Source organism: Agelaius phoeniceus, chromosome 20 (assembly GCF_051311805.1).
Source record: "Agelaius phoeniceus isolate bAgePho1 chromosome 20, bAgePho1.hap1, whole genome shotgun sequence".
Taxonomy (NCBI): Eukaryota; Metazoa; Chordata; class Aves; order Passeriformes; family Icteridae; genus Agelaius; species Agelaius phoeniceus.
The window spans coordinates 6,195,823-6,222,895 of record NC_135284.1 but is presented as its reverse complement, the minus strand read 5'-3'; the positions used below and the strand labels follow the sequence as shown (position 1 = coordinate 6,222,895).

The following is a 27,073-nucleotide window of genomic DNA, read 5'->3' as shown; positions in this document are numbered from 1 at the left end:
CTGACGAGCCTGCTTAATTATTAATGCCCCGCAGGGAAGCAGCACTCCTGCCTGCTCCAGGCCCACCTTCCCGCTGGGATCCTGCATCCCAGGTCCCACCCAGCTCCCCACGAGCACCCAGGGTTCTGTTCTGGGCTGTGACAGCCTGGACATCCCAGAGCACCCCGACTTCCCATGGGACATTTCTTATGTGGGAGCATCTTCCCCAGGGCAGGGAGGAAGGCTCAGAGGGGATTTTCCATGGCATGGGCATTGCTGCAGTTTTTAGTGGGTGTTGGTTATAAGGGGAGGGTGGGAGGCACAGGGTGATGCTCTCCCATCCCATCTCAGCAGCTTGAGGTGGTTCCAGGGAAAATCATCCCTGGAAGCCCCGAGGGGTAGGGGCAGCCCTGCTTGGAGACAGAGCTTATGCTAAACAGCACGGGAGGGCAGCTGCTGCAGCAGAATTAATTTGAGCTTGGAAAGTGCTTTGAAAGGCTGAGATGAAAGGCCAGGGCTGGGTACAAAGAGCTGCAGCTCCACAGACAGGGGGAAGGAAACTCCCAGCAAAGCACCCTCAGTCTGTCATCAGCCCCAGCAGCCACGGCCCCTCCATCCCCTCCTGCCCCAGGTGAGGCAGCCCCTGGCTCTGGGATGTTTTGGGGAGGGTTGGTGAACCCTGAGCTCACCCAGATGTTGGTTGTGGGGTCCTTGGTTGGGTGTGACCTCCCCCAGCTCTGGTTTGTGTCAGGGTGGAGGGGCCAAGGCTGCACCGTGAGGGGCTGGGGAGGTGCAGGGGAAGAGGGACAGCCTTGCCCTGCTCCTGAGTTGTGTCCCTTGCTGTGTCACACAGCCAGGCTCAGGGCAGGATGGGGGGAAAGGGGCCAGGGTGCCACAGCACTGGGGTGGTGGGGACAGTCTGGCCTAGTAAGGGGTCAGGCAGGGAGGACATGAGGGCACCACTGTCCTACAACCTCAGGGAAGGGGACACTGAAGCCAGAGGTTTCCCCATCTTGGTCTTCCACCAACATAACTGCAAGAGTCACAAAAGTGCTCCCCTGGGCAGGCAGCCCCTCCTCAGGGCAACCCAAGCAGCAGCTGCCTGGGCAGTGGGACTTGGGGTGACCTGGGGCTGTGCAGGAACCTGGGCAGCATCCCAGGGATAGATCCCATCCAAACCCCCACACCAGCCCTGGAAAATGCCACCCTGTGTCCCCTGGCCTTCACAGCTTTGCCACCCACCAGCTGAACACACCAAGCAGTCGGTCACTGCTGGTGTGGCAGATGTGCTGCTGTGGTGACAGCTCCTGGTGTGGGGACAGGTTGGGACACCTGCACCATGCATCCCCTTCCCTGGGCATCCCCTTCCCTCAGCATCCCCTTCCCTCAGCATCCCCTTCCTTGGGCATCTCCCATGCTGAGCATCCCCTTCCTTGGGCATCCCGTTCCCTGAGCATCCCCTTCCCTGGGCATCTCCCTAGCTCCAAGCAGGCAGACATGGAGGGAAAAGGCACCAGGCTAGGGGCACATGACTGTTGTTCTCCTGCTGGAAGTGAGGGGTGAGGATTTCTGGATCCATTTTCAGAGCACTCAGCAGCTCACCCAAGCAAACTCCAAGTCACGGAGAATTTCCTGCTTCCCCTCACGGTGTCACAAGGCATTGACAAGACGTAGCAGGGAAGGCAAGAAAATGCAAAGAGAAAGACTCTTCTTCCAGGCCACGGGAATTAACAAAGTGGCACATTTGAAGGCAGGGAAGTATTTTTAATCCCACAGGCAGAATCCAGGTTATTAGGTTTTTCTGGGACATCTGCAGAACAGACCCACATCCTTTGGGTCGTTGTGATTTCCCAACACAGCAGCTGCCCCAGCCTCTCACTGAGGGGTGTCTGCAGGCACCAGAGGTGGGAAAAGGGGATTTAGTGATGTCCAGCCAGGTAACACCTCCAGCTGCCCATGCTGCCCACCAGAACCTTCTAACTTGGACCATCCACCACCAAACCCTCACCCCACTGCTGGCCAGGCTGTGCAGCAGAGGAATTAGGTGTTGTGAGGGGTGTTGATTTATGCATCAGAGCTCAAAAAAGGGGGCTGGATTCACTGCAGATAAATATTACAGCCAGATTGCTACTCTGAAGAATTTACAGCATCATGAATATCCTGTTCTGACCTGTGATGGGGAAGGAAATCATCTGCGTTGGGAAATGTATTTATGGCTCTGGTGCTCTGACAGAAATAAATCAGTATTTGCTCGTTTTGGGGCAAAAACAGGGTCACTGTAAATCAGCAGAGTCGGGCTGGCTGAGAATGTGCCAGGTTTATGGAAAATACTAGATAAGATTCCAAAGGTTTGTATGGAGAGGCAACAGTTTTTATTAGGACTGTTGATTTGGAGAAATCAGGGGATCTTCCAGGTGCAAAAGCACTTCTTCAGGTCTGGGCTTGTGTTCAATATTGGCCCTGAGAACCCAGGAATTGTACCCAAGGGATAATATTATTTATTTTCCAAGTTAGAGGATGCATATATCCAGCCCAAATGCAGTGGATCACCCAGAAGGGGGTGAGCAGGGAATCTGCTCTCATTCATTCACAGATCTGAGCGTGCTTGGCTTGGGTGATGCCCCACAGACACCTCCAGATTATTGATAAGAAACAGCAGCAATAACTGAAAAATTGATTTGGGAACCAAACTTCTTTAATATTCTCTTGCATTCTGCACTTTTTTTACTCAAACCCTCTCCCAAAACTGGCGCCAGGCTGAAAACAACCCCGAGCTCTGCAGTGGGAGCTGTGCAGAGATGCCAGCGAGCCCCCAGGGGAGGATGAATGAGCCTTTATCAGGGGAGAGGAATAAACTGCCCTTGTCTGAGGGATCTCTCCTCGGGATGGCCGGGCAGTAAACAAAGGCTGGGCACAAACAAAGGCTGTTCTCACCCGCAGCCACGTGCGCTGCTGCGGGGTGTGAGGGAGGAGACAGCCTCTGACTTTTGCAGAGGAAATGGAGAGGATCCGGGCGTGTTTCTGCTTCTGTTTAGCAGAGTGGGGGGGGGGGATTTCTTCTACTCTCGGAAGCTGTAAACAAAAGAGGATTCTGTGCTACACAAATCCAGGCGATGCCGTTCTCTGCTCTTTGCAGAGCAGTGCTAAACCCACAATAAAATCTTGCCCCAAAAGGGTGTTGCTCAACACCAGCAGCATTCCCAAACCAGTTTGTCCCCACCCACGTGGGTGAGGCCGTGGCTATGGGCTCTGGACAGCCACAGCAGTGCCCTGAGGACACTGGCACATCCCAATGCCACCCAGGCTTCCTGTGAGGTTTCAGAAGGAAACCACAGGGCACAGGGGGACGGCTGAGTCCTCTGAGCTCATCCTCACATTTCCCAAAGCACCTGTGCGGGGACAGTGGCTTTGGGAAGGGCCAGGGACACGTGGCACAGGAAGGACAGTGTTTATCTGGGCATCAGCACTGCCTGGCTCTCTCCAAGCAAGATAAAGTGCTTCCATTGGGATCACTCTGTTTATCAGAACCCTTTCCTTTCTCCCAGTGCCACAGCATCCTCTCAGCACTGCTTTATCCAGAGGCTTTTTAGGAAAACAGGATTAATTAAACCCTTGCATTCCTCCCAGTGCTGTAGCCTCCTCTCAGCATCACTTTATCCATAGATTTTTTAGGAAAGTGGGATGTCTTATGACTCCCAGTGGCTCTCCCCATGGCTGGAGCAGACATGTTTTCATGCTATGGGTTATCCATGAGTGACTGCCCAAGGTGGCTGTCACTGTCCATTATCCAGCGTTGATCTCCAGTGGGAATGCTCTCCTCTGTGGATCAGAACCCTGGCCATGGTGGGAAAAAGGGGACAGGGGAAAGCAGGGGACATCACCCCAAGATTGTCACCATGACCCCAGGCACAGCAACACTGCAGGGTCTCCGCGGGGGAACGGCGCATGGGCTCTGAGTGGGTCTGGGTTTTGAGTGGAGCAGGGTTATCAGTGGGATCTGGTTGTGAGTGGGTTTGGACAGTGGGTGGGTTCAGGTTGTATGATCAGGATCTGTGTGGGTCAGGGCCACAAGTGGGCCTGACCACGTGTGGGACCACGCTGTGTGTGGCTCCAGGCTCTGAGGCCAGCCTGTGGGTGGCTCCAAGCTGTGAGTGCCCATGGGCTGTGAGTGGGCACGGGCCGTGTGTGGGCTCTCCATGGGCCTGGGTGATGAGTGGGCACGGTGAGGATGGGCTGTGTGTGCCGTGTGTGAGCTCTCCGTGGGCACAGGCCGTGTTTGTGGGCTCTCTATGGCCCTGGGTGATGAGTGGGCACGGTGAGGACGGGCCGTGTGCGGTGTGTGCGGGCTCCGAGCGGGCCTGGGCTGTGACTGAGCCCAGGGCTGTGCCTGGGCCGTGGCAGCGTCCCCGCCCTGAGCGCGTCCATGCTGGAACGGCTCCCGGGCCGCGAGCGGGACCAGGCTGTGAGTGTCCCTGCCCCGCGTGGGCCCGTGCCCGGCGCTGTCCCGCGGCTCCATCCCGAGGGCCGCCCGTCCCACGGCGCCTCCCGGGCCCCCCCCCCGCTCTCCCGGCGCGGCCGCGCCCTCCGCGGCCCACCCGGGCCGGGCTCCGGTGAATCAGCACAGGCGGGGCCCAGGGGGGCCAGGGGCCGGAGCCTTGGCGCGGGGCACGATGGGAGATGTAGTTCTGAAAGGAAAGCATGGGCTGAATGAACTCAGCGCCGCTTGCGCATCCTGAGGACTTCATCTCCCGTCGTGCTCCGCGGGCGGGGGGTGGGCGGGGCAGCGGGGGAGGGGCGGGGCGGGGCGGGGCGCGCGCAGGGGGGTTGTGGTGGCCCGCGGCGCGCGCACAGCACCGGGCGCAGCCGCCGCCGCCGCCTCAGCCGCAGCAGCGCCGAGACCGCCGCGCCCTCCTCGTCCTCCTCTTCCTCCTCCTTCCTCCTCCTCCTCCTCCCGGAGCCCGCAGCCTCCTCGCCCCTCTCCCCCCCGGACCCCGCGAAGATGGTGGACCGCGAGCAGCTGGTGCAGAAGGCCCGGCTGGCCGAGCAAGCCGAGCGATACGACGACATGGCGGCCGCCATGAAGAACGTGAGTCCCGTCCCGCGGCCGTCGCGCTCCCCACACACACACACATAGACACACGCGCACACCTTCCTCCTCCTCCTGCCCCGCTGGGGCCGCCCTCCCCTCGCCCTTCCCGCGTGTTCTCCGCGGTGGGTGGTGGGCTCGGCCCGGGGGGCCGCGGGGGTGTCAGGGCCCCGGTCCCTCGCCCTCCGACACCCCCAGCTGAGTCCCGTTCCCGCCGCTTTTCCCCATCCAGGGTTACTTTGCTTTCTCCCGACCCCCATCCTTGCCCTAGAGCCCCCCACGCATCCTTTGCCCTGCAGTGGGGCCCCCACCCAGCCCCACGCATCCTGCTCCTCTGCCCCGGAGCCCCCTTTCCACATCTTTCGCCTGGTCTGGGGCTCGCATCCAGCCCCACACATCGCTCTTTCCTGCCCTAAACCCCCCCCCGTATCTTCTCCCTTATTCCCGGGCCCCCACCCAGTCGCACACATCCCCCTTTCTGTCCTAGAGCCGCCCCCCATCCTCCCCTGCTCCAAACCCCCGCGCTTTGCCCTGCTGCCCCCATCCAGCCCCACGCATCCCCCTCCCCTGCCCTAGAGCACCCCCACATCCTCTCCTCTGCCTCGGGGCTCTTTGCCTCCGCAGCCCCACATCCCCCCACATCCCCTTCCAGCCGCATTTCTGCTCTCCCCCCGCCCCAGGCCCCCTCCCGTGCCCCCTCCCCACCCTGCCCGAGCGTGGCGGGGCACGGGAGCCAGGCGGGGCTGCGGCGCTGCCCGGGGGGGTCACACCGGCTCGGGGCCCCGGGGGGCGAGGCAAGGGGGGGACCCGGTGTGGCGGGGGGGGTTCGTGCACATCTCTCCCCGCTGCCGAAATATCTCCCCGTGCATCCCTTCCCACGCGTGGTCGCCGGGGCTGGTGTGCGCCCCTGACCCCAAAGATCGGCAGCCCTTTCACTGTCAAAGCTCTTATTTTTACTGCTCTTGGTTGGAGATTTATGAATTGAGTCATGTTGTATTCATTTCACGCTCTTAAAATAAAGACTCTGCATATAGCAGGCTGATCTGATTTGTGACACTGAACGCTCCCTTTCAATACTGACATTTTGACAATATAAGAAGGGAAAAAAAAACATATCTCTGATCTGATCTTGCAAACAAAGCAATCGTGGGAGGCAGGATCAAGTCATTCCAGAAGATTCTGCATTTGTCATATTGCAGAGAGGCTAGACTGGGTGGAGGGAGGGAGGGGGTGCTTTAAAGGGGAAAACTGTTCTTTATGTTTGTCTTCTTAGTCAGGTCTGAACCTTTGCTGGGAGCTGGGGTGTCCTCCCCGGCTGATGAAAAGTGAATGCCGATCTGGGAATGTCGCAGTCTGCCGTGGGTGCAGCTCTGTTTGCCCATATTGCACCATTTTGTCAATAACCTTGCATTTATCAAACAGACAAAACTGTCACAGCCCGAGCCCGGGGAGGGAGGAGATGTCTTATCAAGGAATGAAATACGGATAATCGGAACGAGATATTATCACATTAAGCCAGCCGGGCTGTCCCTCTGCTGCTCTATGGCTTTTATACCATTTTCTGATAGCGGCATCTATTCATTTTAAAGCAAAGCCTGCTGTGTGAGCAGATCCTACAGCTCATTTCCTACGGATAATGCAGCCGCCGTGACAAAGCCAGCAGGGATATGCCCGGGACTCACAGCCGCGTTGCACTGTGAATTTCTCTTAGCCTGCTTCCCCGGGCTGGGTGCTCGAACCCCAGGTGCTGTTAAGAGCTCGTACGTGTGATTTTTCCTTACGGGCCCTGGTGAAACAGTAACCCGGGCTAACGCCTCTTATCAGCTGCCGGGTAGTTTGGCCGTAAGGAAACGATCCCCAGCGGGAGCGCTGACGCCTCCCTTCACCAGCAAACAAAAGGCAGAGCTTTGTTCTTCCTTTCAGCACCGCGCTGCCCCAGCTCCGGCACGGCCGGTCCGGCGGCCACGGCCATGTCACAGCCGTGTCACAGCCGGTTATCCCCGTCCCCCGTGCGCTGCCCAGCCCCCAGCCCCGGTTGTGCGGGAGGCTGATGACCTCGCACTCATTTCCGTAGCAACGCCTAGTGATGTCATATGCCATGGTCCAAGCTGCAATGCACCCAGGCGGTAGCAGAGAGCATGCGGGCTGCGCCTAGCGAAGGTGATGCAGAGCCATCCTGCCCTCCAAACCTAGCCCTGCCTAGCGCCCTGCTGAGAAATGCTGGATGGTTCTCCTTTCAAACCTGTCGTGGCAGTGATGGGCATTAAAGAGGCTCGTTTTTCCAGCAGCTTCATCTCACCGTTGCATTTTGGCGGCTGCCTCACATGGGTTGTTCAGCCTCAGCCCTGTGTGCTTGGGAACCTGTGCTGAATGGATGTGTTAATGGTTTAAAATGGAAATGGTGTGCTGGGCTTCTTGCTGTCTGCTGATTCATCTAGGGATGTCTGGGATTGCAATAGTTTCTTAAAAATAATATTTATATATAATAACTTCTACTTCCTTCCTTCTTGCAAGTGCTAGCTGCCAGTGCCCCTAATTGCTGCCTGCAGTTGTGTTGCTGCTGCAGGGGCAGGATTGCTCCTTCAGCCCCCAAAAGGGGCAGGTTTACTGGGGAGGTCTCTGAAAACAACAGATGATCCCTCACCTAGCAGCGGGAGCAGAAGGTGATGCCACACCCAGGAAGGGTGCAGGGCTGGGCCCATCGATCCAGGGTATGTCTTCATGACCTTGGTCACCTCAGTGCTGTCTGGGGGTACCATCAGCCCTCTCAGGTGCTGGGGGACAGGAAAGCTCTCTGCTGGTCCCCAGTGTGGTCAGACATTGGCCTTGGGCTGGCGTGCTTGCTGGAGTTTCACTTCCCACAGTGCTGGTGGTTGGAGCAGGATGCATTTTTGTCTGGTTCAGCTTCAGGAAGAGCTCTGCTGTGGGAGCCCACGCCAGGGCTGGGGATCAATATCCATTAGTGCTGCTGCTGGAGGCTTTCCGGAGGTGGGAGCCCTGCCAAGCCCCTGGGCCAGCACTGCCCAGGGAGCACAGCACGTGCCTCCCCACAGACCTTTACGTGGAGGGGATGTGCAGGTGAATGAACAAAATGATTGCAATAAAAGTGTGTGGGGAGGATTATTGCGCTGCACCTATGGGTGGTGTAGGTGTCAGGCTGTCCCCTGTGAGGGGAGCACTGCTCGATTTTGGGGGGCCCAACCTCTGCAGCAGGGCCATGGCTGTGCTGCACGCAAGGACCACCAAGTGTGGGTGTGAAGGGGGGACTGTTGGAGATGCTGGAAAGCAGATGGCTGCTCCAAGCTTCAGACAGCACAGCTTGGTGCAGTAAATGGCCATTGTGGGTGGAGGAGGAGCATGAGGATGGGGAAGTGCAGGCCTTCCCTGGCACGGGGTATGTGGGCTTCTCCCGTGATGGTCACCAGCTGGGCAGGTTATCATCCCCCACATCCAGTTATCAGTGCTGATAGCAAGGCTTCACACAGACAGCAGGATCACCCTTGGAAAAGGGGTAGTGACACAAATGCAGCCTATCTGGAGAGTCCCCAGGAAGCAGAGCAGGGATGATTAGCTGCTTTCTGCTTGCAGTGTACACAGACAAAAGGGTGGTGAAGGTGGAAAGGCTTCTCCAGGAGGAATGCTGGGCAGGCCATCTGTGATGGTGGGAGGGGACCAAGGAGTGTGAGCTGCTGTAGTAGCACTTCCCAGGGGGGCTGGGGATGGCTTTGCAGAAAGCATTCCCAGTGCTGAGGTGGATGGTGCAGTCATTAGCTGTTGGCATGCCATGGCAGCATCGATGCTCTTGTGCAGGCAGATTGAATGCTGCCCAGCCTCACGGTGCCTGCAGAGCACTGCTGGACTGCAGTGGTGCTGGGCATTGCAGACAACCTGACTCATGAGCAGGGCTTCCTTCCTGGAGGTCCATGGGGTCAGGACAGGAAGGTGGCTGTCAGGGGCTCCTGTCCTTCTGACCTTGTAGAGGTTCACAGTGTGGGGTTGTCTCTGTGTGACTCAGCCTTGGGACCTCGTAGCCATAGCCTGAGTCACATCTGCTCCTAAGCCACAGATAGGTCACAATGTGCCCTGTGTGTGACTGCAGTGGACACTGCTCACAGTAACTGGCCAGTCTTCAGCACATCAAGCTCTTAAAAATTCCTCTTTGAGCTCCTGTGAGTTCTTATTTAGTCCATTAAGGAAGAGTCACTGACTTACAAGATCATGCTGGGTGTCTTAGTTGGCCGAGTGTGGCATCCAAGGTGGATTGGACCCAAAATATCTCTTCTTGAACTAAACAAAAGTGATATTGAGACTGTGGTGGAGAATATGGCAGCTGAATACATTAAAACTTGGGCAAGGGCTCTCCATGAACCCCTGGATTATTTGGGCTTATTCAGTAGATCTATTGGATGTCTAACCATGAAAGTGCAAAAAGATTGGTGGGAGTTGTCTTGATTTATTAAATTTTTTTCAACCACCTTTCTTTGCTGCTTCTTGTGTAAAAAGATGGCTGGTTCACAGGAGATTCTGTTGTTTTAGTACACCAAATAAACTTCATAATGTCAGTGGATAAACCCTATCTGCCCCAGCTGTGTTCACCAGCTGATCCCAAAGTTGCTCTCTGGAATCAACTCCTTGGACAATGATGATGTGTGCTTGGGCTTGCTGGAATGCTCAGGAACAGCAATTTAGGGACAACCACAGAACTTCAGCTCCAGAAATGTTTCCTGGGTTGAAAACTCCAGCATCTAGGGACATACACACTGTTCTTGGAAACTGGATGATGCCTCTGGCATCCTTTTAGTGGTTCTCATGGATGTTCTGGATGGTGCTTTTAAGAGGGTTATCCACATAACTGTGGTGTATCCCTGTGCCTCCTGCAGCTGAGATTTGGTTTCTGATCAGGGAGGTGAAAAACATGGTTCTGCCTCAGCTTCTGTGGCTGGTAGAATTAAGATTTTCCTTAATTTGAGGATCCCTACTCTACTTTTTCCCCTTCTTCATGTGTATTACTGAACCACTTTTCTTGTGCCTGGGCCAGTAGCATTAGTGCTGCTCAGGAGCATGCTCAGCTTGGCTTTCCAAGTAAGAATAAGCAGTCTCAGCCTTGCTAAGCTTAAGATCAGGGAGGTGGAGTAAAAGTGTCCTGATGGACCCCATTAGCCTATGGGGGGCCTGGGTCACAATGACCCCAAAGTCACAATCCTAAGGACAAGGATTTTTCAAAGCCTGATACTTCTACTAGCTTAGAATTGATCTACTAGCTGTTGCTCTTGAGGACAGAAGGAGAAACAGGGCTCAGGGTGCAGCTGATGGAGCAGGGGCTGGGGAGGAGAGTGGTAGCCATGACCCCACATCTGGACAAAACTCCATGGATGGTGACACATCTGGCAGGGCCTAATGCACCAACTCTATCACTGAACTCTTGAGCTTCTATTTGGAGCAGCTCCATGCCAAGTAAACCATGCACAGAAATTGTGTGCAAGAGTACATATTTAGGAAAAAAAGAATCCAAGCTTTTGTGTGTCCCAGCTGCTAGTGCTTGAGTAACCAGCTGCTTTTTGGGAGGTGGCTTTGTCTGAGCTCAGACGTGTCCTTGGATGTGGAGCACTGCTGAACTTGTTGGTGCTGCTTTCTCCTTGGCAGAGGTGTGTTGGGAGCTCAATTCCAGTCTGGCAGGGAAGAGCCATGAGGACTGTCAGACTAGTTCAGACCAGAGCTGGCTGCTCGGTGTCCCAGCCAAGCACCAGGCTGTTCAGAGGCAGGTACAGGGAAGGAGGCATTGAAAAATGCCTCCAGTCTGACCTGAGGGAGCTTTTCCTCAGCTGGGTCAATGCCTGAGGCATTTAGTACTCTGCCTTGTGCTTTCTGCCCTGTTCAGCCTCCTGAGCTGCCACCAAAATGTGAATGCATATTCCAATACCTGCAGTCCAAAGCACAGTGGAACAGGATTTGCCTGGCTTCCCAAGCGTTTCTCCATTGACAGCCTTGATAGGATCCAGGCATCATCTTCCAGCTCACTGTGGCAAAGCTGTGAGGCAGGGCTGAGGTTGTTTCTGGGTGGTGCTGCACCCTCAGTGCTTCCAGGCGTTCTCCTACGCTCCAGTGCTCTGCAGCTCATGACAGATTTTTCCAAAGGAGGAGTATTTTTGTGCTAACTGGTTTGGAGCCAGCTTAGACCTTCTTCCCTTTGCTGGTCAAGTCTTTCTTTTCCTTCTGGAAAGCTGAAAGCCTTCAACAACTTCTGTTCTTTACTGGACAGGTAACTAACCCAGCTGGTCCTTAGCTGAAGTCTTATTCCCCAAGTGTTAGAGTCACATAACTGCAGAGAAATGGCAGCTGCCATTTCTGCAAAATGGCAACTGCCTTTTCAGGGAAGCAAAAATTGAGTGAAAACAGAAGTATTGATTTGACTAGTGATGGTCACTGCTGGGCAGCAATAGCCTGGAAACCAGCTAAAACAAGGGGAAGTAGCAATGGATTGGTCACCTTGCTGGATTTTGGGTGGCTTTGTCTGTCAGCCTCTGAACTTTGGCTTGTCTTGAAGAAGCAGTCCAGATAAATGGTGGTGGCTGGTTTTATGCTGGTGGCATTGAGATAAAACATTCTGCTGTGGCTGCTGGCTGCCAGGCTCTGCCTGTGCTTCTGCCAGTGCAGTTTTTGGTCATCGAAGGTGAGGGAACTCTTCTTTCCTCATGCAAATAAAATAGCTTTGTGGGAATGTTTTTCCCCCTGTCTGCTTGATCTAATGAGCAAAGTCCTTCCTCCCAGCCTAAAATGAAGGAAAATGGCAACAAAATTACTTCAATTCTGCTGTTTAAATTTATTTCATGTTTTAAGTAAGAGGTCTGACTCTTTGCTTCAGAATCCAGATGCCAAGATGTGGGATTCCCACCCATGGCTCTGGGGGAGGAGCTCAGCAGTGGGATGGCTTTGTCCATCTTTTCTGAATGCACAATGATAGTGATGCTGAGCTGCTGCATCTTTCTGGCCACTTCTGTGGGCTGGAGCCCTGGGAGCTGCTGGGGCTGGTCAATCATAAGGGTTGATCTTCACTCTGGAGTCTCATGCTGATTATCTTGGTATAGTCTGGAAAAACTCAGAAATGGTAAATTCTGGAAAATGGAGCTGAAATGATGAGGCAGCAATTCTTGTGCTGCAGGAAACACTGACAAGACTGTCTCTCAAAAGCAAAGCCTTCATGTAGTGGTGAAACAAAAGCCTTTGTCTGCCTATTTAAGGGCAAACCTCCCCCAGTTTGAGGTTTTTCTGTGCTAACCCAGATTTAGTCACATCTTGGACATGACCCAGTACATGCTCAATTAGATATTAAACAAACCTGATTTTTGGCCCCAAGCTAGTGATCTAGTGACCAGGGGCAGTGCATTAGTTAATTGCAGTAGGAGAGTGACTAGAGAATGATGGCGTGAGATTCCCTTAAAGTGATCCCCAGATTAGGGATTAGAGTACTTAATGTTTTTCTTCTGTGAAGGAGATGTTGGAATTGAGTCCGTGTATGGGTGTTGGAGGCAGCTGTGCTTGGACGAGCCCAAGTCTGCAGGGATTCCAAGTGCAAACCATTCCTTAATTGTTTGCAAATTCCCTCTGATCTCTCTAGATGGGTTGGCTTGCTTGGGATGTGTCTTTGCTTACGTACCAAGCAAAGCTGCTTGGCGTGTCAGTGTGCTTCTGACTCCTCTCTGAGATGGTTTCAGCAAGGCTCCAGGAAAACACCAGTGAGAAGTCTGAGCCTCAGTGCTAATGAGGCTGCTGATGGACACGTTGTTTGGACAGTTGTGGTGCTCAGCAGCATCAAGTTTATTAATAGTAGGTGGAGAAGCTGTTGCTGTGCCATGTGCTAACAGACATGCTCAACAATTGCTGTAGGAGATCTCTACTTGTAAAAGGCTAATGCAGCAGTGAATGAGAACCTGGGGGAGATTAACAGCCTTTGATTTACACCCAGCTGGGGCAGGCCTTGGAGCTTTGCCTGTTTATGCTGTTGGGCTTTGTTACATGGGGTGAATATTTCATTACCTAGAATTTAGGAGCTTGGCTTCTTGTGTTTGGTGGTGTCAAGATGATGTTGGCACCTGAGGGGTTCTGTCACCTCTGATGAACTGAGATCAAATCTGTGGTGGGAGTCCCTTGGGCTTCAGAAGAGGCTGGGAGGGGATGGCTGCAGCCAGGCAAGGGGAGTTTAACAGTTGGATCTAGGATAGTGACCCTCCTTGTCATTTAAAATCAGTTACAGTGCTCCAGAAAGCTGCCAGAGCAAAAACTTGACTTTCTTCTTTTCTGCAAGTTCATTTAAGAAATTAAATAAAATTGTCTTTGCTAGAGGTGTGTAAAATCAAGCCTAAAATCCCCGAAGCAGTGGGAGGGTAAAGTACATCTGGAGGCATAATCACCTTACTCACTGATGTAGAAATTAAACCTATCGTGGAGCTGGCATGCAGGAATCCACCTGGGTGTTCTGGGAAGTCTCTTGCTTAATCTGGACAAACATGTTTGAGACACCAAGGAACTGCTAGATTTGCAGACCAAGAGACCTAGAGCAAAAATCTTGTCAGGTGCTTGTTTTTAATATTTCCAGAATCTTACCTTGATGTGCAACAACCAGGTGCTCCCAAAGTGTTTGTGGGAGTGACCTGGAGCAGCTAAAAACGTGCATGCTCACTGCAGGGAGTTTTGCATGGCTGCAGCTTCTCCCATTTCACCCTTTGGAGCAGCAGCTTGCAGCTGCTATGGCAGCAGTGGCTCTGCCATACCAGCAGACAGGAATTGCCCAGTTCATCCTGCTCCAGCAGAGCTGGGAACAGGCTCTCCCAGCAACCAGAACCTGCTCTCAGCCTTGGGGTGGCCTGCCCATGGCACATGATGCATTCTCTCTTGGCTCAGCTAGGCAGAGGTCATGGGCACAGGCAGCACAGAGCCCCTGATGAAGGACAAGGCCTGGCATTTGATGCTCTGGGGAGGATCTGATGATCTGGTGGCAGGATTCTTACTGCCTGGCACTGGGGCTGGAGGTGAGCAGGAAAGCACTAAGATCTGAGCCAGATTAGTACCCTTGGAAGCTGTGAGGTAAATCTTTAAGCAGCTAATGCTCCCAGCAGCACTAAACACCCTCCCCACATGAAACTTGGTGCATTTATCTAGAGTCGCTGAAATCTGTCTAGCTTGGGTTTGTTTTACCATTAATTGGAAAGAAAAAAAAATATCTTCCTCTGCGTGGACCAAGTCTTAAGACTCTAGAAATGTCCAGTAGCCATCCTGTGAATGGCTGCTTGAGCTCAAAAGCCTGTGAGTAGGTGGAGTCTTCTGAGGAATAATGCTTAAACAGAAATTAAAAACCCCCAAGTCTTTAAACTTGTACAGAAATGCTTCTGAGGAAAGAGCTGCAGTTACTCTTGAAGAGCTCTTCAGCTCTCACCTGGAAAAGCTTAATGCAGCCCAGAAGAGCCTGTAGCAACCATGAATTGTCATTCTCCTTCCAAAAGGATCAACGGATCAACTCTGAGCTCCTGAAACTTGCTGTGAGCTCCAGGGGCACATCTGAGCTCTCTCAGCAGTGGCACGCTGTGGCACTGATCTTCCACGTGCTTAGCAGAGAGCTTGGAGACCAGGCTGTCAGCAGGGAACAGAGCAGATAATCTGAGGCAGGAGAGCTCCCCAAGCTGTTGGGTGATGGAGAAGGGTGGTGCTGATCCTGTGCTGCTGCTGAGGCACTCAGAACACAGCAGTGGGCAGATGATGCTGCCAGCCTGCCATATCCTGGGGAAGGAATAGCTTGGCATCCCTTCTGTTGCTTTGTAGTTAGCAGGCAAAGGTGCTGGTATCCCATCTGCCAGGGACAGTGTGATGAGCCCTGAGTGACAATCCCCTGAAATGCTGGGGCTGATGTGCTTGGACTTGCTGCTCTCTCCATCTGGTGGCTGGGAGGCACTAGGCCAACAGAGGTCAATCATTTTCCCCGAGAGTTTTTAATAAGCACCAGGCAGGTAGTGGCAGCAAGATGCTGAAACAAGTTGTCCTCCAGCCAGTTTTCATCTTGTTTAATAGCCTGTCAGTAAGGCTAATGGGAATCAGGGTGTTAATAAGGAAAACAAGAAAACTTGAGCATAATTCCTTCCTGGCTCAAAAAGCACATGCTGGCTAGAGGAGCAGCTCCCTGCGACAGGACTGTGCAATGCTAACTCAGAAATGGTTTGTAGTCCTTGGAACATTTGTTTGTAAAACACTTGAACATACACAGAGCTGGGAGGCCAGAGTTTTTCCTTCCATTTGGTTACTGGGATGTGTCTGGGCTGCTCTCTGTCCACAATAGCCATGGCAGGCAGATGCTCCCTCGTGTTTGCCTTATCACAGGCTGCGGAAGAAGTCAGGGACACAAATCAGTGGCACCCAGGTGTTCTGTGGTGGAAAGAAACCCAGAGTCGTTAGACCAAGTGCTGGGACTGCAGTGCTGCAGATAAGGGCTGGTACACAAAATGGAGCAGCTCAGAGCTCTGCTGCTCCTACTGGTGTTCTCAGCTTGGCTCCCTTCAACCTTTCATGTGCAAGAATCACCCAAGCAGCTGAAATTTGCTTTTTCTCCAACTGAAATCCATGATGGCCACACTGAAACTAGAGCAGGAGGTCTGCAGGCTCCAAGGACCGATCAAACCTGAATGCAGTGCAATCACATGTAGTTATTAAGCTACAAAGGCCAATAAAATAAATGAGCTCTTGGTTTCCACATCTCCTAGTTTGAAGACTTTGTCTTGGGTGGTTCAAAGTTGCCTTAAGTAATAAAGGTTGCAGAGTGGGATGAAAGCTGCTGTTAAGTGTAGGAACATGCAGAAATCCTAATTGGTGTCTGGAGCGCCTGAGTAGCCTCTGAGATGCAGTGGGGCTGCAAGCAATAAACAGTTCTCTGCAGACACTGGTCCTTGAGGCACTGGAGGCAATTTGAAATGTAAGGACAGAACCATCCCATGTGCCCTCAGCTGCTGTCCTGTGATGTGAACTGGCCCTGCCAGCTTAGAAAACAGGAACTAGTAGGGGATTATTCATAGTGAAACAGGCAGAGGAGAAGGCAGTGGGGAACTGCGTCTGCCCACAGCCTGCACGTGCTTTTCTTTGGTCTTGTCTGGGATGAGAGGAAGGGTTTGACCTACAGCCCAAAACCCCCCTGGCCACACTGAGTTAAAACATGAGCAGAGGACAGCAGAAGGGGTCAGCAAGGAGAGAAGCAGTTCTGGTGTGACTTCCACTTTGGAAGTGTGACATGGGGGCGAAGGCAAGGCAACAGGGAAAAGAACCCAAACCAATCTGGGAACATTTTAGATTTAGGTCTGGTTTAACACACGCCTACTTCGCCAAAGTAGGACAGTGCTTAAGAAAAGCATCTTTCCCACTGCTGTGATGGAGGACAGCTCACTCTGGTGCTTGGGGAGAAGCTGCTCTTGGTGAGGCTGTGTGACATCGAGTCGTGACTCTCACCAGGCTGCTGGGTAATGGTGACAATTTCTTGTACTTGAGGGCAGCCATTTCTTCAAGCTAGGGCGAGCTGGGGACAGGAAAAAACAGCCAGAATGTCAGTCATGACCTTCCAAAATGACAGCACTTGGGCTGCTGAAGGTGGTCTTGACACAGAATCATTAGGGTTGGAAAAGACCTCCAAGGTTACAGAGTCCAACCTTTAACCAGTCACCACCTTGTCAACCAGCACTTAGTGCCACGTCCAGTCATTTCCTCAATACTTCAGGGATGGGGGCTCCCCCAACTCCTTAGGCAGCCCCTTCTGATGTCTGACAACCTTTTCTGTGAAGAAATTCTTCCTGATGTCCAGCCTGAACCTGCCCTGGCGCAGCCTGAGGCTGTGTTCTCTTGTCCCTGCTCATGGGTGGTGGGGTCCCAGCATGAGACAGCAGCTGGAGATGGGGGCAGGTGACATATCTGCAGGTGTTGTGACCTTTTTCACTCCTCGAGCCTGGAGGGGTTGTGTGCTGGTTGCCCCTTGCCAGTGGCTACAGATCAAGAAGGAGTTTCAGTGGTCAGAACATCATTTCAAAAGCACATTGGCCTTTCAAAAAATGAAACACAGGAGGGGACCTTCAGGCCAGTGCTCAGGCTAACGAGCTGCATGTGAAGGAAAACAAGGCACTTGCTAGGGTTTGTGTGGAGAGATAACAAATTTAATTACATGGTGCAGGAGCTGTAGATAGAACAGGAAGCATGAGTGCTGAAGGGGAGATGGATGTTGTGTATCCTGGCAGGAGAGGAGCTCTGATGATCTTTAAAAGCTTTTCTCAGTGAACAGTTTGAAGTTCTCATGGCTGTCTCTGTCTCTCCAGGAAAGCGTCACTCTTTTGTAGCTGTCTGCTGTCCTGAAGGACTCAGATTCTCTTTTAAGCAATAAGAAGAGCAAGTGTTGAGGTTTATAACATGGGTTAAACTCTCAGATGTTGATGGTATTCCCCAGGGAAGGATCTCTGGGTCCTGTCAGCTTGCCAGTGCTGTCTGCTTTAAGATAAGACATCAAAGCCAGGCAGAAGCTGTAAATGGGTGGGCACTTAATTATCAAACTAAGTGAAAAGTGTACAAGAATAAACAGGTAGAGCTAAGTCCTGTGATGGATCTTCACTGCAGTCACTGCAGGGACCTCAAAAACAATCATTTCCTGATGTATACTCAGACCTACTCATGCAAGGTGAGAAGTGGAGGATGGGACTCCTGGAATAAGCCCCTAACCAACTTAACTTGCTGTTCTCTGGGAGCAAACCTTCCCCGTGGGTCTCACCAAAGCCTGTTAATCAGGATACTTCCAGAAAGCAGGTGCTGTAGAACCAACCCTTGGGCTTTTGGAGTTTACATACCTTGACATCAGGGACAGGTAAAGTTCTGCTTGTTCCCTGGCTTCTCCTCAAGAGGCTGAAGCTTGCCTGGCTGCAATGTGATCCTCGGGCATGCCAGGAGCCTGCCAGGTTTTGGGCAGGGTGCTGAGTCAGAGCTCCAGCTGTAGTGGAGAAATCAGGAGAACCTTCTCAGAGATGGTGCTGCCTCTGCAGTGCTTTGTTGCAAATCACAGGGCTTGGATTTGTACAAGCCTCTGGTCTCCCAGGCAGTATCAACCCTAAACTTCCAGTAATTTTTGTGCAATGGGAACTCAGGGAGATTCCCCATGGCTTAAGGGCCCTGGAGTCTGGGTGGTGCAGACACTGTGCCATCAGAGAACTGGTGAGACTGGAAGTGGCAGTGTCCTTCAGCTTGGTGATGAATGTGCCTCCCAGCCAGAGCCTGGCAGCATGGACTGCTCCATGTCAAGCTCCCTGCACTCCCTGCCTAGGTGTCCTTGTGCAGTCTGCTCCTGGCAGGTGTGTTCTCCTGGGTTTTTTTTCTAGAATAGCCAGATGACTTTCCTCTATCAACTTTCCACCATTGGATCAGCTCCTTGTCCTTGGCTGTTTGTGCCACATCCAGGACTTGACACTGGCTCATGCATCCCCTGCCCCTCTCCCTGGTCTCCATGAGCACAAGAGTGAGATGAGGCTGGACAGTTACTGGGATTTGCAGAGCAAATTCTGCTGTTCCCTGCTGGCAGCCAGGCAAGTTCAACTCCAAACTGACTGAGCTTCCCAAAGAGCAGGTAGACTGCAGGCAGGGCCTGATGGCTTTGTGCTCCTGCCAAGCACTCCTAATGCCAAACTAGGATTTTCCTTTGGCTATTTGAAGTCTCTGACTCCATGTAACAGTGCTGGAAATGGCATCAGGGGACCTGATCCCTCTGGGGAGGTGAAACCCCTTCAGGGTCTGAGTTAAGGGGGAAGGTTCTGCCCTTCCATAATGTGACTGCTGCAATGTGATCCAGGCCTGATGCAGGATATTGCCTTATTTGATGTTAAATCAGAAGCATTCAGTGCAATGCTACAAACTCAGTATATCAGAACCTGCTGTTTAGCCAGTGGCTTGGTTGAGCTCACTTTGTTTCTGTATCCTGCAGTGTAAGAAAAAAAAGCCCTCAGCATTTGTTTGGGCAGCACAGGCTGCAGAGAAGGCCCAGCCCCACGTGCATGTGACAGGCTGGTGCAGAGGTGTTGGAGTGGATTCTGCTGGAGATGGGCACTGGTGCAGTGCTGTGGAAGAGCAGAGTGACAGTGACTGCACAGTCTGGAGTGGGCAGGGGGCTGTGGCAGGAAATGCCAGCACAGGCAGGAGGGCAGCAGGCAGCTCTGGGCAGACTGAGGGCAGAGATGTCCTCAAAGGCAGCTGAACCTGGGATACATCTTTTCTGCCTTTTTCTGACTCTGATAAGGCAGCTCAGTGTGCCCTGCTGTCTGATACCTTGTATCCTGGGCATCTTGCATTTTCTTCCTGCTGGGAATGCAAGAGCCAGATGGTTTTCTGTTCTTCCTCCCTCAGCTCAATTGCAAACTAAAATGTGTGGGACTACAGCCTCTTCCCTCTCCTGGTGCTGAGGGCTGTGGTCCTTGTCCCCACCCGTGTCACATCTTGGCCATGTCTCTGCAGTGCTCCTTCCTGGGAGTCTGGGTCCTGCTAGAAAGCAGTGATATGGTTAACAAGGCTCCCTTCTTGCTTTTACAAGTTCCCTGTGAGCTCCCTAGGGGAATCTGCTGTCTCCACAGGTGTACCTTCCATCTGTCAGCCAGTTTGTTGAAAGGATTTTGACAGGCAACTTTCCTCCGTAATCCTTAATAGCTTCGAATTTCAAATGTTTATGGCAAAGCTAATCCCACGAAACTCCCTGTAGTTTTAATAAATCTGTCCTCCAGCAAGACTCTTCTGGTGAGAGGAGGTAAATCTACTTCTTCCTGCAGTGATAGGTATCTGCAGACTTGGCTGTGGGGCACCTGCTTGTTCCTCACTTCAGAACTGGTGTCTCTTCTCAGGGAGCATCTTGCTAAAAGCAAAATTTCATCTGGTGATCAATCTCCACAACCCCTGGCAGGACAGAAGACTCTTGGAATCAGCGAGTCTCTTGTATGGCTGTTGGTGTTGGACACTCCATTTACAGCTGGAAGAGAATAACTCAGGCTGGGATTTCTGGATGTTTCTATTTCCAAATCCCTCACTCAAAACAGGGCAGCTTTGGTGGGATAAGCCCCCAGGTAACCTGATGGAGTCTTTGGTATCTCTGAGGACGGACAACCCGTAAGCTCTGGGGCAGGGGGACACCTTGCTTGTGCTCCCAAAGATGTCTTTAATCCACAGAATGATTACTGTGTGTTTGTGCAGGTGTCACTGAGAGGGAAGAACGAAGGGAGACATTCTGTAAAACTGCAGAGCACAGCAGGCAGGCTGGAGGCAGTGTGTGAGTGTCTCACCACAGGTATTTGGGCACATTGTGGTTGGGCCCTGCCTGGCCCTGCTGCAGGAGGCAGGATATCACAGGGATCCCGGGGCCCTGTGGTTAAACAGTCACTGTTGTCTTGGCCAGGAGAGGGGTGTGAGGGTTGGGCTGGCACTGGGAGCTGGGGATGGCATCGCTGCCCTGCTTACCTTGGGCGGGAGCACTGGCAGCTGCCCTGGCATCCTGCTCTGTGCTCTTTGTCCTGTGCCTCTGGCAGCTGCTGATAGTCCCAGGAGATCCTGCCCTCATTAATGTGACACCCATTTCCCTGCTGCCTCGGCTGTCTCTCACCCTGCAGCAGAAGCAGCTGTGCTGGTTTGCACAGGAAGACCCTCTTCCATATAGAAAATGGGCTGCTGGTCCTCTGCCAGGCTCTGGAGCATCCTGTGGAGCAGCACAGATCCACACAGCAGCAGGGGTGGGAGTGGAGGGTCTGCTTGCTGCCTCTGCCTTGAGGGAAAGGGCTGGAGGGGGTCTGATCAGAGACTCTGCTTGCTGTGAGGGAAACAGGCTTAGCTGTGGCCTGGTTTTGGGAGGAGACATTAGCCAGAGCATGGCTGAAGAGCTGCAGGAGGAGTGGATGTTCTGGAATGTGCAGGTCAATATGGTGTGAGCAGCTGTGAGTCGTTCAAGGCCATTCAAATGAGGTCCTGGGCTGGGCCTTTGGCCTCCTGCTCCCCACCATAAATGTGGTTATCTGGGCCCAGAGCAAACCTTGTCCTTACAGATCCTTGTGAAAGTGACTCAGTGTTTGCAGAAGCCTTTCACATCCAAACAATTACCTAATCCTTTACTGCCCTGAGGTGGCTCACAGGTTCCTGCTTTGGTGGCCTGATTCCCAGGTGGCTGTGCCCAGGGTGTGTCCTGGGGGAAAGGGGACAGTGGCCATGCCCAGGCTCAAAGTGGCACTTGGCAGCTGTAACCAGCCCGGGGGAGCAGCCGTGTGCAGCTGCTGCGTGGTGTCCTGGCTGCTGCAAGGGCTCCTCCTGCTCCTTCCCGGGGCTGGGAAGCTGCTGCAGTCTTGGCCAAAGGTGCTGCCCAGGTGGCTCTAGGCAGTAATGGTGTTGTGGGAGCTGGAATGGGATTATTGTGATACCAAGTGGTGCTTCCCAAGTTACTGAGGGAGCTCTGTGCTCATCATCTCCATAATCCCTTTGCAGTTTTTGTGGTGCATGAGGCAGGTAACGCTGTTAACCTCAGTGAGGAAAACCCAATGTGGGGGATTTCCCCTCACCGTGTGAGCTTCAGTCCTCTTCTGTGCAGGTGCCTGAGGCAGTTGCAATTGTGCTGTCTCAGAGATTCTTTGGGTGTCTCTGAAGCGCACCCCATGCTTGTGGGAAGTGGAAAAGATGAACACCCTGTAGCTCTAGCGGCACTAATCCATGCAGGTAGCTCATAACCCTGGACCATCTCCTCCCTCTTGCTTTGACTGTCCCTCTCCCCTGCATCACCAAGCCCAAATCTCATCCTACAGGTGAAAGGCATCTCTTTCCTAGGAGACTTTTCTGGAAGATGCTGATCTCTCAAATAAAACCCAACGCCTGCTCTTTTTGTTGCGGGTCTGGACCCCGCAGCATGAATTTCCCAGCTGGCTCCTGCTGGGATGGGAGCAGAGGCAGAGCTGGATGACAGAGCAGGACTTTGCGAGCTGCCTGCCTCCTCCTGCCTCTCTAGAGATGCACAGGAGCACCCAAAGGAGTGATGGGAATATCAGAAGGCTGGGACTTAACCCAAACGTCTCTTTTCTCTCCCCCTCTCTCCACACAGGTGACGGAGCTGAACGAGCCCCTGTCCAACGAAGAGAGGAACCTGCTGTCCGTGGCCTACAAGAACGTAGTGGGGGCGCGGCGCTCGTCCTGGCGAGTCATCAGCAGCATCGAGCAGAAGACCTCTGCAGATGGCAATGAGAAGAAGATCGAGATGGTCCGTGCCTACCGCGAGAAGATCGAGAAGGAGCTGGAAGCGGTGTGCCAGGATGTGCTGAGCCTGCTGGACAACTACCTGATCAAGAACTGCAGCGAGACGCAGTATGAGAGCAAAGTCTTCTACCTGAAGATGAAAGGGGACTATTACCGCTACCTGGCCGAGGTGGCCACCGGCGAGAAGAGGGCGACCGTGGTGGAGTCTTCGGAGAAGGCCTATAGCGAAGCCCATGAGATCAGCAAGGAGCACATGCAGCCCACCCACCCCATCCGGCTCGGGCTGGCCCTTAACTACTCGGTTTTCTACTACGAGATCCAGAACGCGCCGGAGCAGGCCTGCCACCTGGCCAAGACAGCCTTCGACGACGCCATCGCCGAGCTGGACACCCTCAACGAGGACTCCTACAAGGACTCAACGCTCATCATGCAGCTCCTCCGCGACAACCTAACGCTCTGGACGAGCGATCAGCAAGACGACGACGGCGGAGAAGGCAACAACTAGACCCCCCCGATGGACTGGCAGCCGCACGCTGATGCTAACTACTGCAGTCTTTATTTTTTTCCCACGAGTGGGGGGGGTCCGGGGTGGGGGAGGGAAAGGGAGGGGACACCTTCCCAGGGAGGCCCCCCACAACCTGTCTTTGATTGCCTCGTTGACATTTTTGCCAAAACACCACTAGTGGAAGTCAGGCTGGCTGTGCTGGTATGGAATAGCAGCCTCACTGGCATATGGACTGTTCTGTAGATTATTAATACAAGTGGAGCTGTCTTTAATTTAACTTTATTGCTAGAAATAAAAAAAAAAAGGTTTTAAGACGAATTTGCGTGGATGGAATGGCCCTCATTTTTAAGGAAAGCAACGCAAAAACATTTGGAGAAAAAAAAAAAAAAAAAAAAGAAGGGGAGTTCTGTGGTTCCAGTAAGGCTTCGAGCGTTTGTTTCCGCAGCCCAGGTGCCGTGTGCCCGCTCCACGTCGCGGGGCCTCTCTCTGCAGCTCTGCTTGCCAGGGCGCAGCTGCAAATCCCCAAATTGAGAAGGAATTAAAAATAAAACCAACAAAACTAAAGAATTTGGGGCTCGCAAAGCCCTGGGATTTAGGCCATCCAATCTTTTTTTCTTCTTTTTTTTTTTCCTTTTTTTTTTTTTGGTTGAGATATTTATTAGGGTAGCTTACAGTATTAACACTAAATTGCAGTTTACAGTATTTCTACATTACAGCCATATGACATCAAGCCTTTGATTGTCTGTTTTTCTTTCTTTTGCTAGTTCTTTTGGCTTGCCTTCCTGAGCAGTCCTCGCCTGTGGACTGGCTTTAGCTATTCTGTGTCGCCCAAGGCAAGAAGACCGCCCGCCCCGAGGAACATCAAAGCTGCTCTAGTTTTTTGGTCAACAGCTTAACAGGTGCTTGGCTAGCGGCTGTTTCAACTATTTTAAGTCCACAGCAAAAGGTTTAAGAACTTAATTAGACAAAGGGGGAAGTGTTTAAACTTAAAAAAAAATGCCACTTAAATAAAAAACAATAAAAAAAATATTAAAAAAAAAGAGCATTCAGGTCTGTATGTCATGTACTGTGTTTGGTATTTCAAAAGACCATCCTGATTTAAGGTGCCACAGCTGCTTCCTCAGGGATTGCACTGCCATTTCACTCTGCCTGACTTTCTCCCACTGTACCATGAGGTTTGTCAGCAGATCTCCAGCACCCAGGGCTCCCTTGTTTGTCACCAGGGAAGCCGGGTGCATTTTCCTTTCTCCTGGGGAAGCTTGTGGTGTAATGAGTGAACTTCAGGAGCTTAGACACTAATTTGGTAGAGAAATTCCTCAAGGGAAGAGCTACAATCATAGACATTTCTGTCCACCATCGGGAGCCCAGGAACTTAGTTCTCTTCTTAGCAAAACCTTTTCTCAGTCTGTCTGATCCGGCCGGGGGTGGGAGTTGGGGCATCTGAATTGCTTAGCAGGTACTACTTACCCCATTTTGAGTAAGTTTAGCTTTAATTTTGATTTTTTCCATGGTTGTTGGAGGTTCACTGCTGTTCTCTGGCTCGCGGAGTGCTGCGCCCTGCAGCGCTTCCCCCAGCGCCGCGCAGTGAGGAGAAACCGCGCTCGTGCTTTAATTCAATCCTTATCGTGATTCTGAGGCTGATTTTGGAACCAGGCTTTCCCCGGCCCTTGCGAGAGCCAGCCCGACACGGCGCCTTGTGCTGAGGCACACACGGCACCGCCGCTCCCGCTGCCGGGGCCCGGGGGGACGGAACCGGCTCCGGCCCCTCCCGCCGGCCCCGAGGGGCGCCCCGGCCCCGGCCCGGCTTTGTTTGGGCCGGGCTCCCCCTGCTCCGAGCGTCCCGCAGGGAACTGGGGGCGCAGCCTCCCGCGGCGAGGGCTGTGCGGTGCCGCTGTGTGCCGGGACCGGGAGATGCTTTTAGGCTTCTGAGCTCCCTCTCATCGACCCCCGTGTCCCGTGAGCAGTCTTGTCCCAGCTGTATAATTGGAAGTGATTTACTGGAATTACAAAACCTATCTTCTTCTTTTTTTTTATTTTTTTCTTGGTTTTTTTCCCAAATAATTACTACTCTTTTTGGCTTTTTGCTCTGGCTGCTTTAGGAAACTTATGCAGGAGAGATGGCACAAGAGGGCTAAAAACGGAGTGGGGGTCAGGGACTTGATTTTTAAGCAGCTTGAATGGTTTCTTTCATTTTTTAAGAGATGCACTTGCCTATGATACTGTCTCTCCAGTGAAATGATTACTGCTCCATTACTCTATTGATACAATATTGTGCATGCTAGTGTCGTATTTCTATACAGTAGCTTGAAATTTATTAACTTATACTGTAGATGTTATGTATTCCTATGACAAAATAGTCTTCAAAAATTTTTTAAAGTTTTTTAATTTATTTTTCTTTCCTTTTTTTTTTTCGGGGGTAAAGTTTGCTCTACCAAATAGTGATCGTAACAAACTGATCTGTTATGGATGTTGCTATAGTGACATGCAATTATATATGATTTTGTTTTTAAAAAGGAAAAAAAAAAGCAAAAGAAAACACCAGTGTTAGCTTAATCTTAATGTCTGGTGTTCGTCATGGTGAAATTATAACTATTACAGTGTAGGAGAACAATGACTGTGTTCTTTGAATGAGCCTTTGTTTGTGCTTTTTGTCATGTTATGCAGTGAACTATTTTTAAGGTCTAATCAGTGATTATTTTTCCAACTCCGTGTTTCTGTAAGGAATTATTTCACACACGGACCATTCTTAGCAGTTTTTCCTCAGTGATGGAATATCATGAATGTGAGTCATTATGTAGCCGTCGTACATTGAGCAAATAAACTTACAGATCTGACGTCAGCGCTGCTTAATTGTTATCGCCTTGTCTCGACTTTCTGGGGGGCTCCGTGGGTCGGGGGGGGCTCGGGGACAGCCTGGGCTCTGCTCCTGGGCCACCACCTCCCTTCCCCTGCCGCTGGGGATCCGCGTCCCGCGGCTTCGGGCTCTGGCCGGGGCCTCTCCGGTGCTCTGCGGGGCGGTGGAGCCGCGGGGAGGGTGCCGTGGGTTCAGCAGTGCCTGGGTGGCTCCTTCCCCACCTCCGTCCCTTCCCGATGCTTTTCCGCTCGCAGCCACACGCGCGGTGACTCACGCTGTAAAAATATTCCCCTCCCCGCCAACCCATAAACAGAAAATGTGCCTTGACTCAGCGCCCTGCGAGGGATCCGGGGCTGCGGCACCCACACCCCCGGCAGGGGCTGCGAGCGGCTGGGGGCTCACAGGGCACCCCCACACAGGGAGGGACACCCCGACCCCGCCCCAGCGCCGTGGCCTGGCCGCAGCCTCCACCCTCGGCTTTTTTCGGGAAGCAAAAATCACCGTGGTGAGGCCACGGGAGAGGGGAGGGGGCTGGGGATGCTCCTCGGGGGCTTCTTCCCCTGCAGTGAGGCTTGGGCTGGAAAAGCCTCACACCCAAACGGGAACCCCCTCCCCCCCAAGCACAGGAGTGACCCCCAACAGCAGGAATTGATCATCAGGATTGGGAATTGATCCCATTGATCCCCAGGATCTGCCTGAGACCTGCCAAACTCATCACACCCCAGATTGCTGGGCAGGGGCCTGGGGGGCAGGGGCTCGGGGGCACAGGGAGCCCCCCGGGCTCGGAGAGGGGCCTCGCAGCTGCAGGATTCCTCCCAGGTCAGCGTCAGCCAGGGATGACTCAGGGGGGATTAGTGGGATTTGACTGAGCAGGGAACATCGGGGGACATCGTGGGCCTGACCTCGGCCATGTAGGGCCAGTCCTGCCCAGAGCCCCGGGGGCATGGAGGGCACAGGGGACACGGGGCCAGCCGGGGCCAAATGGCCCCAGGGCCACAACCCAGCCCCTCTCCAGCCTCCAGGGAGGCTGCAGCCCCCGAGCTGAGCCCCCAGCCCCTCAGACAGTGGGGTGGAAGGAAGGGGGAGCACTGGGGGCAGGGCTTGGGCTCAAGGGGCTGCACTGCTGGGGTGGGTTCTTGCCCATGAAGCCCCTATTTGCCCTCTGACCTTAAGGGGGTGTTTGTGCACTTGTTTTTTGGGGATTCAGCATCCCAGGATGGTGACACTGACGTGTGGAAACCCCAAATATTCTCTGATAGGGCATGTGGAGACCCTGAGCGTGGGAGAGCAGGAATGAGGAGATCTGGGACTGGAGACACGTGGGATGTAGGAGACCCAGATTGTGGAAAACTGGGATGCTGAGACAGGGATGTTGGAGACC

The 27,073-nt window shown here is 53.0% G+C and overlaps 1 protein-coding gene across 1 annotated transcript; it reads left to right on the top strand.

The window, feature by feature from the left end:
- The first annotated feature begins 4,794 nt into the window (after positions 1-4,794).
- On the top strand, positions 4,795-25,677 carry YWHAG (tyrosine 3-monooxygenase/tryptophan 5-monooxygenase activation protein gamma). Its single transcript, XM_054646813.2, has 2 exons — positions 4,795-5,065; positions 22,182-25,677. The coding sequence occupies exons 1-2, from the start codon at positions 4,979-4,981 to the stop codon at positions 22,836-22,838; spliced, it is 744 nt and encodes a 247-aa protein (XP_054502788.1). The 5' UTR covers positions 4,795-4,978; the 3' UTR covers positions 22,839-25,677.
- The last annotated feature ends 1,396 nt before the right edge of the window (positions 25,678-27,073 follow it).

Excerpts from the sequence above, each read along its gene's own strand:
- YWHAG (XM_054646813.2), top strand. The coding sequence starts at position 4,979 with ATGGTGGACCGCGAGCAGCTGGTGCAGAAGGCCCGGCTGGCCGAGCAA. Across the intron at positions 5,066-22,181 it reads TGGCGGCCGCCATGAAGAAC|GTGACGGAGCTGAACGAGCC; the intron begins GTGAGTCCCGTC and ends CTCTCCACACAG.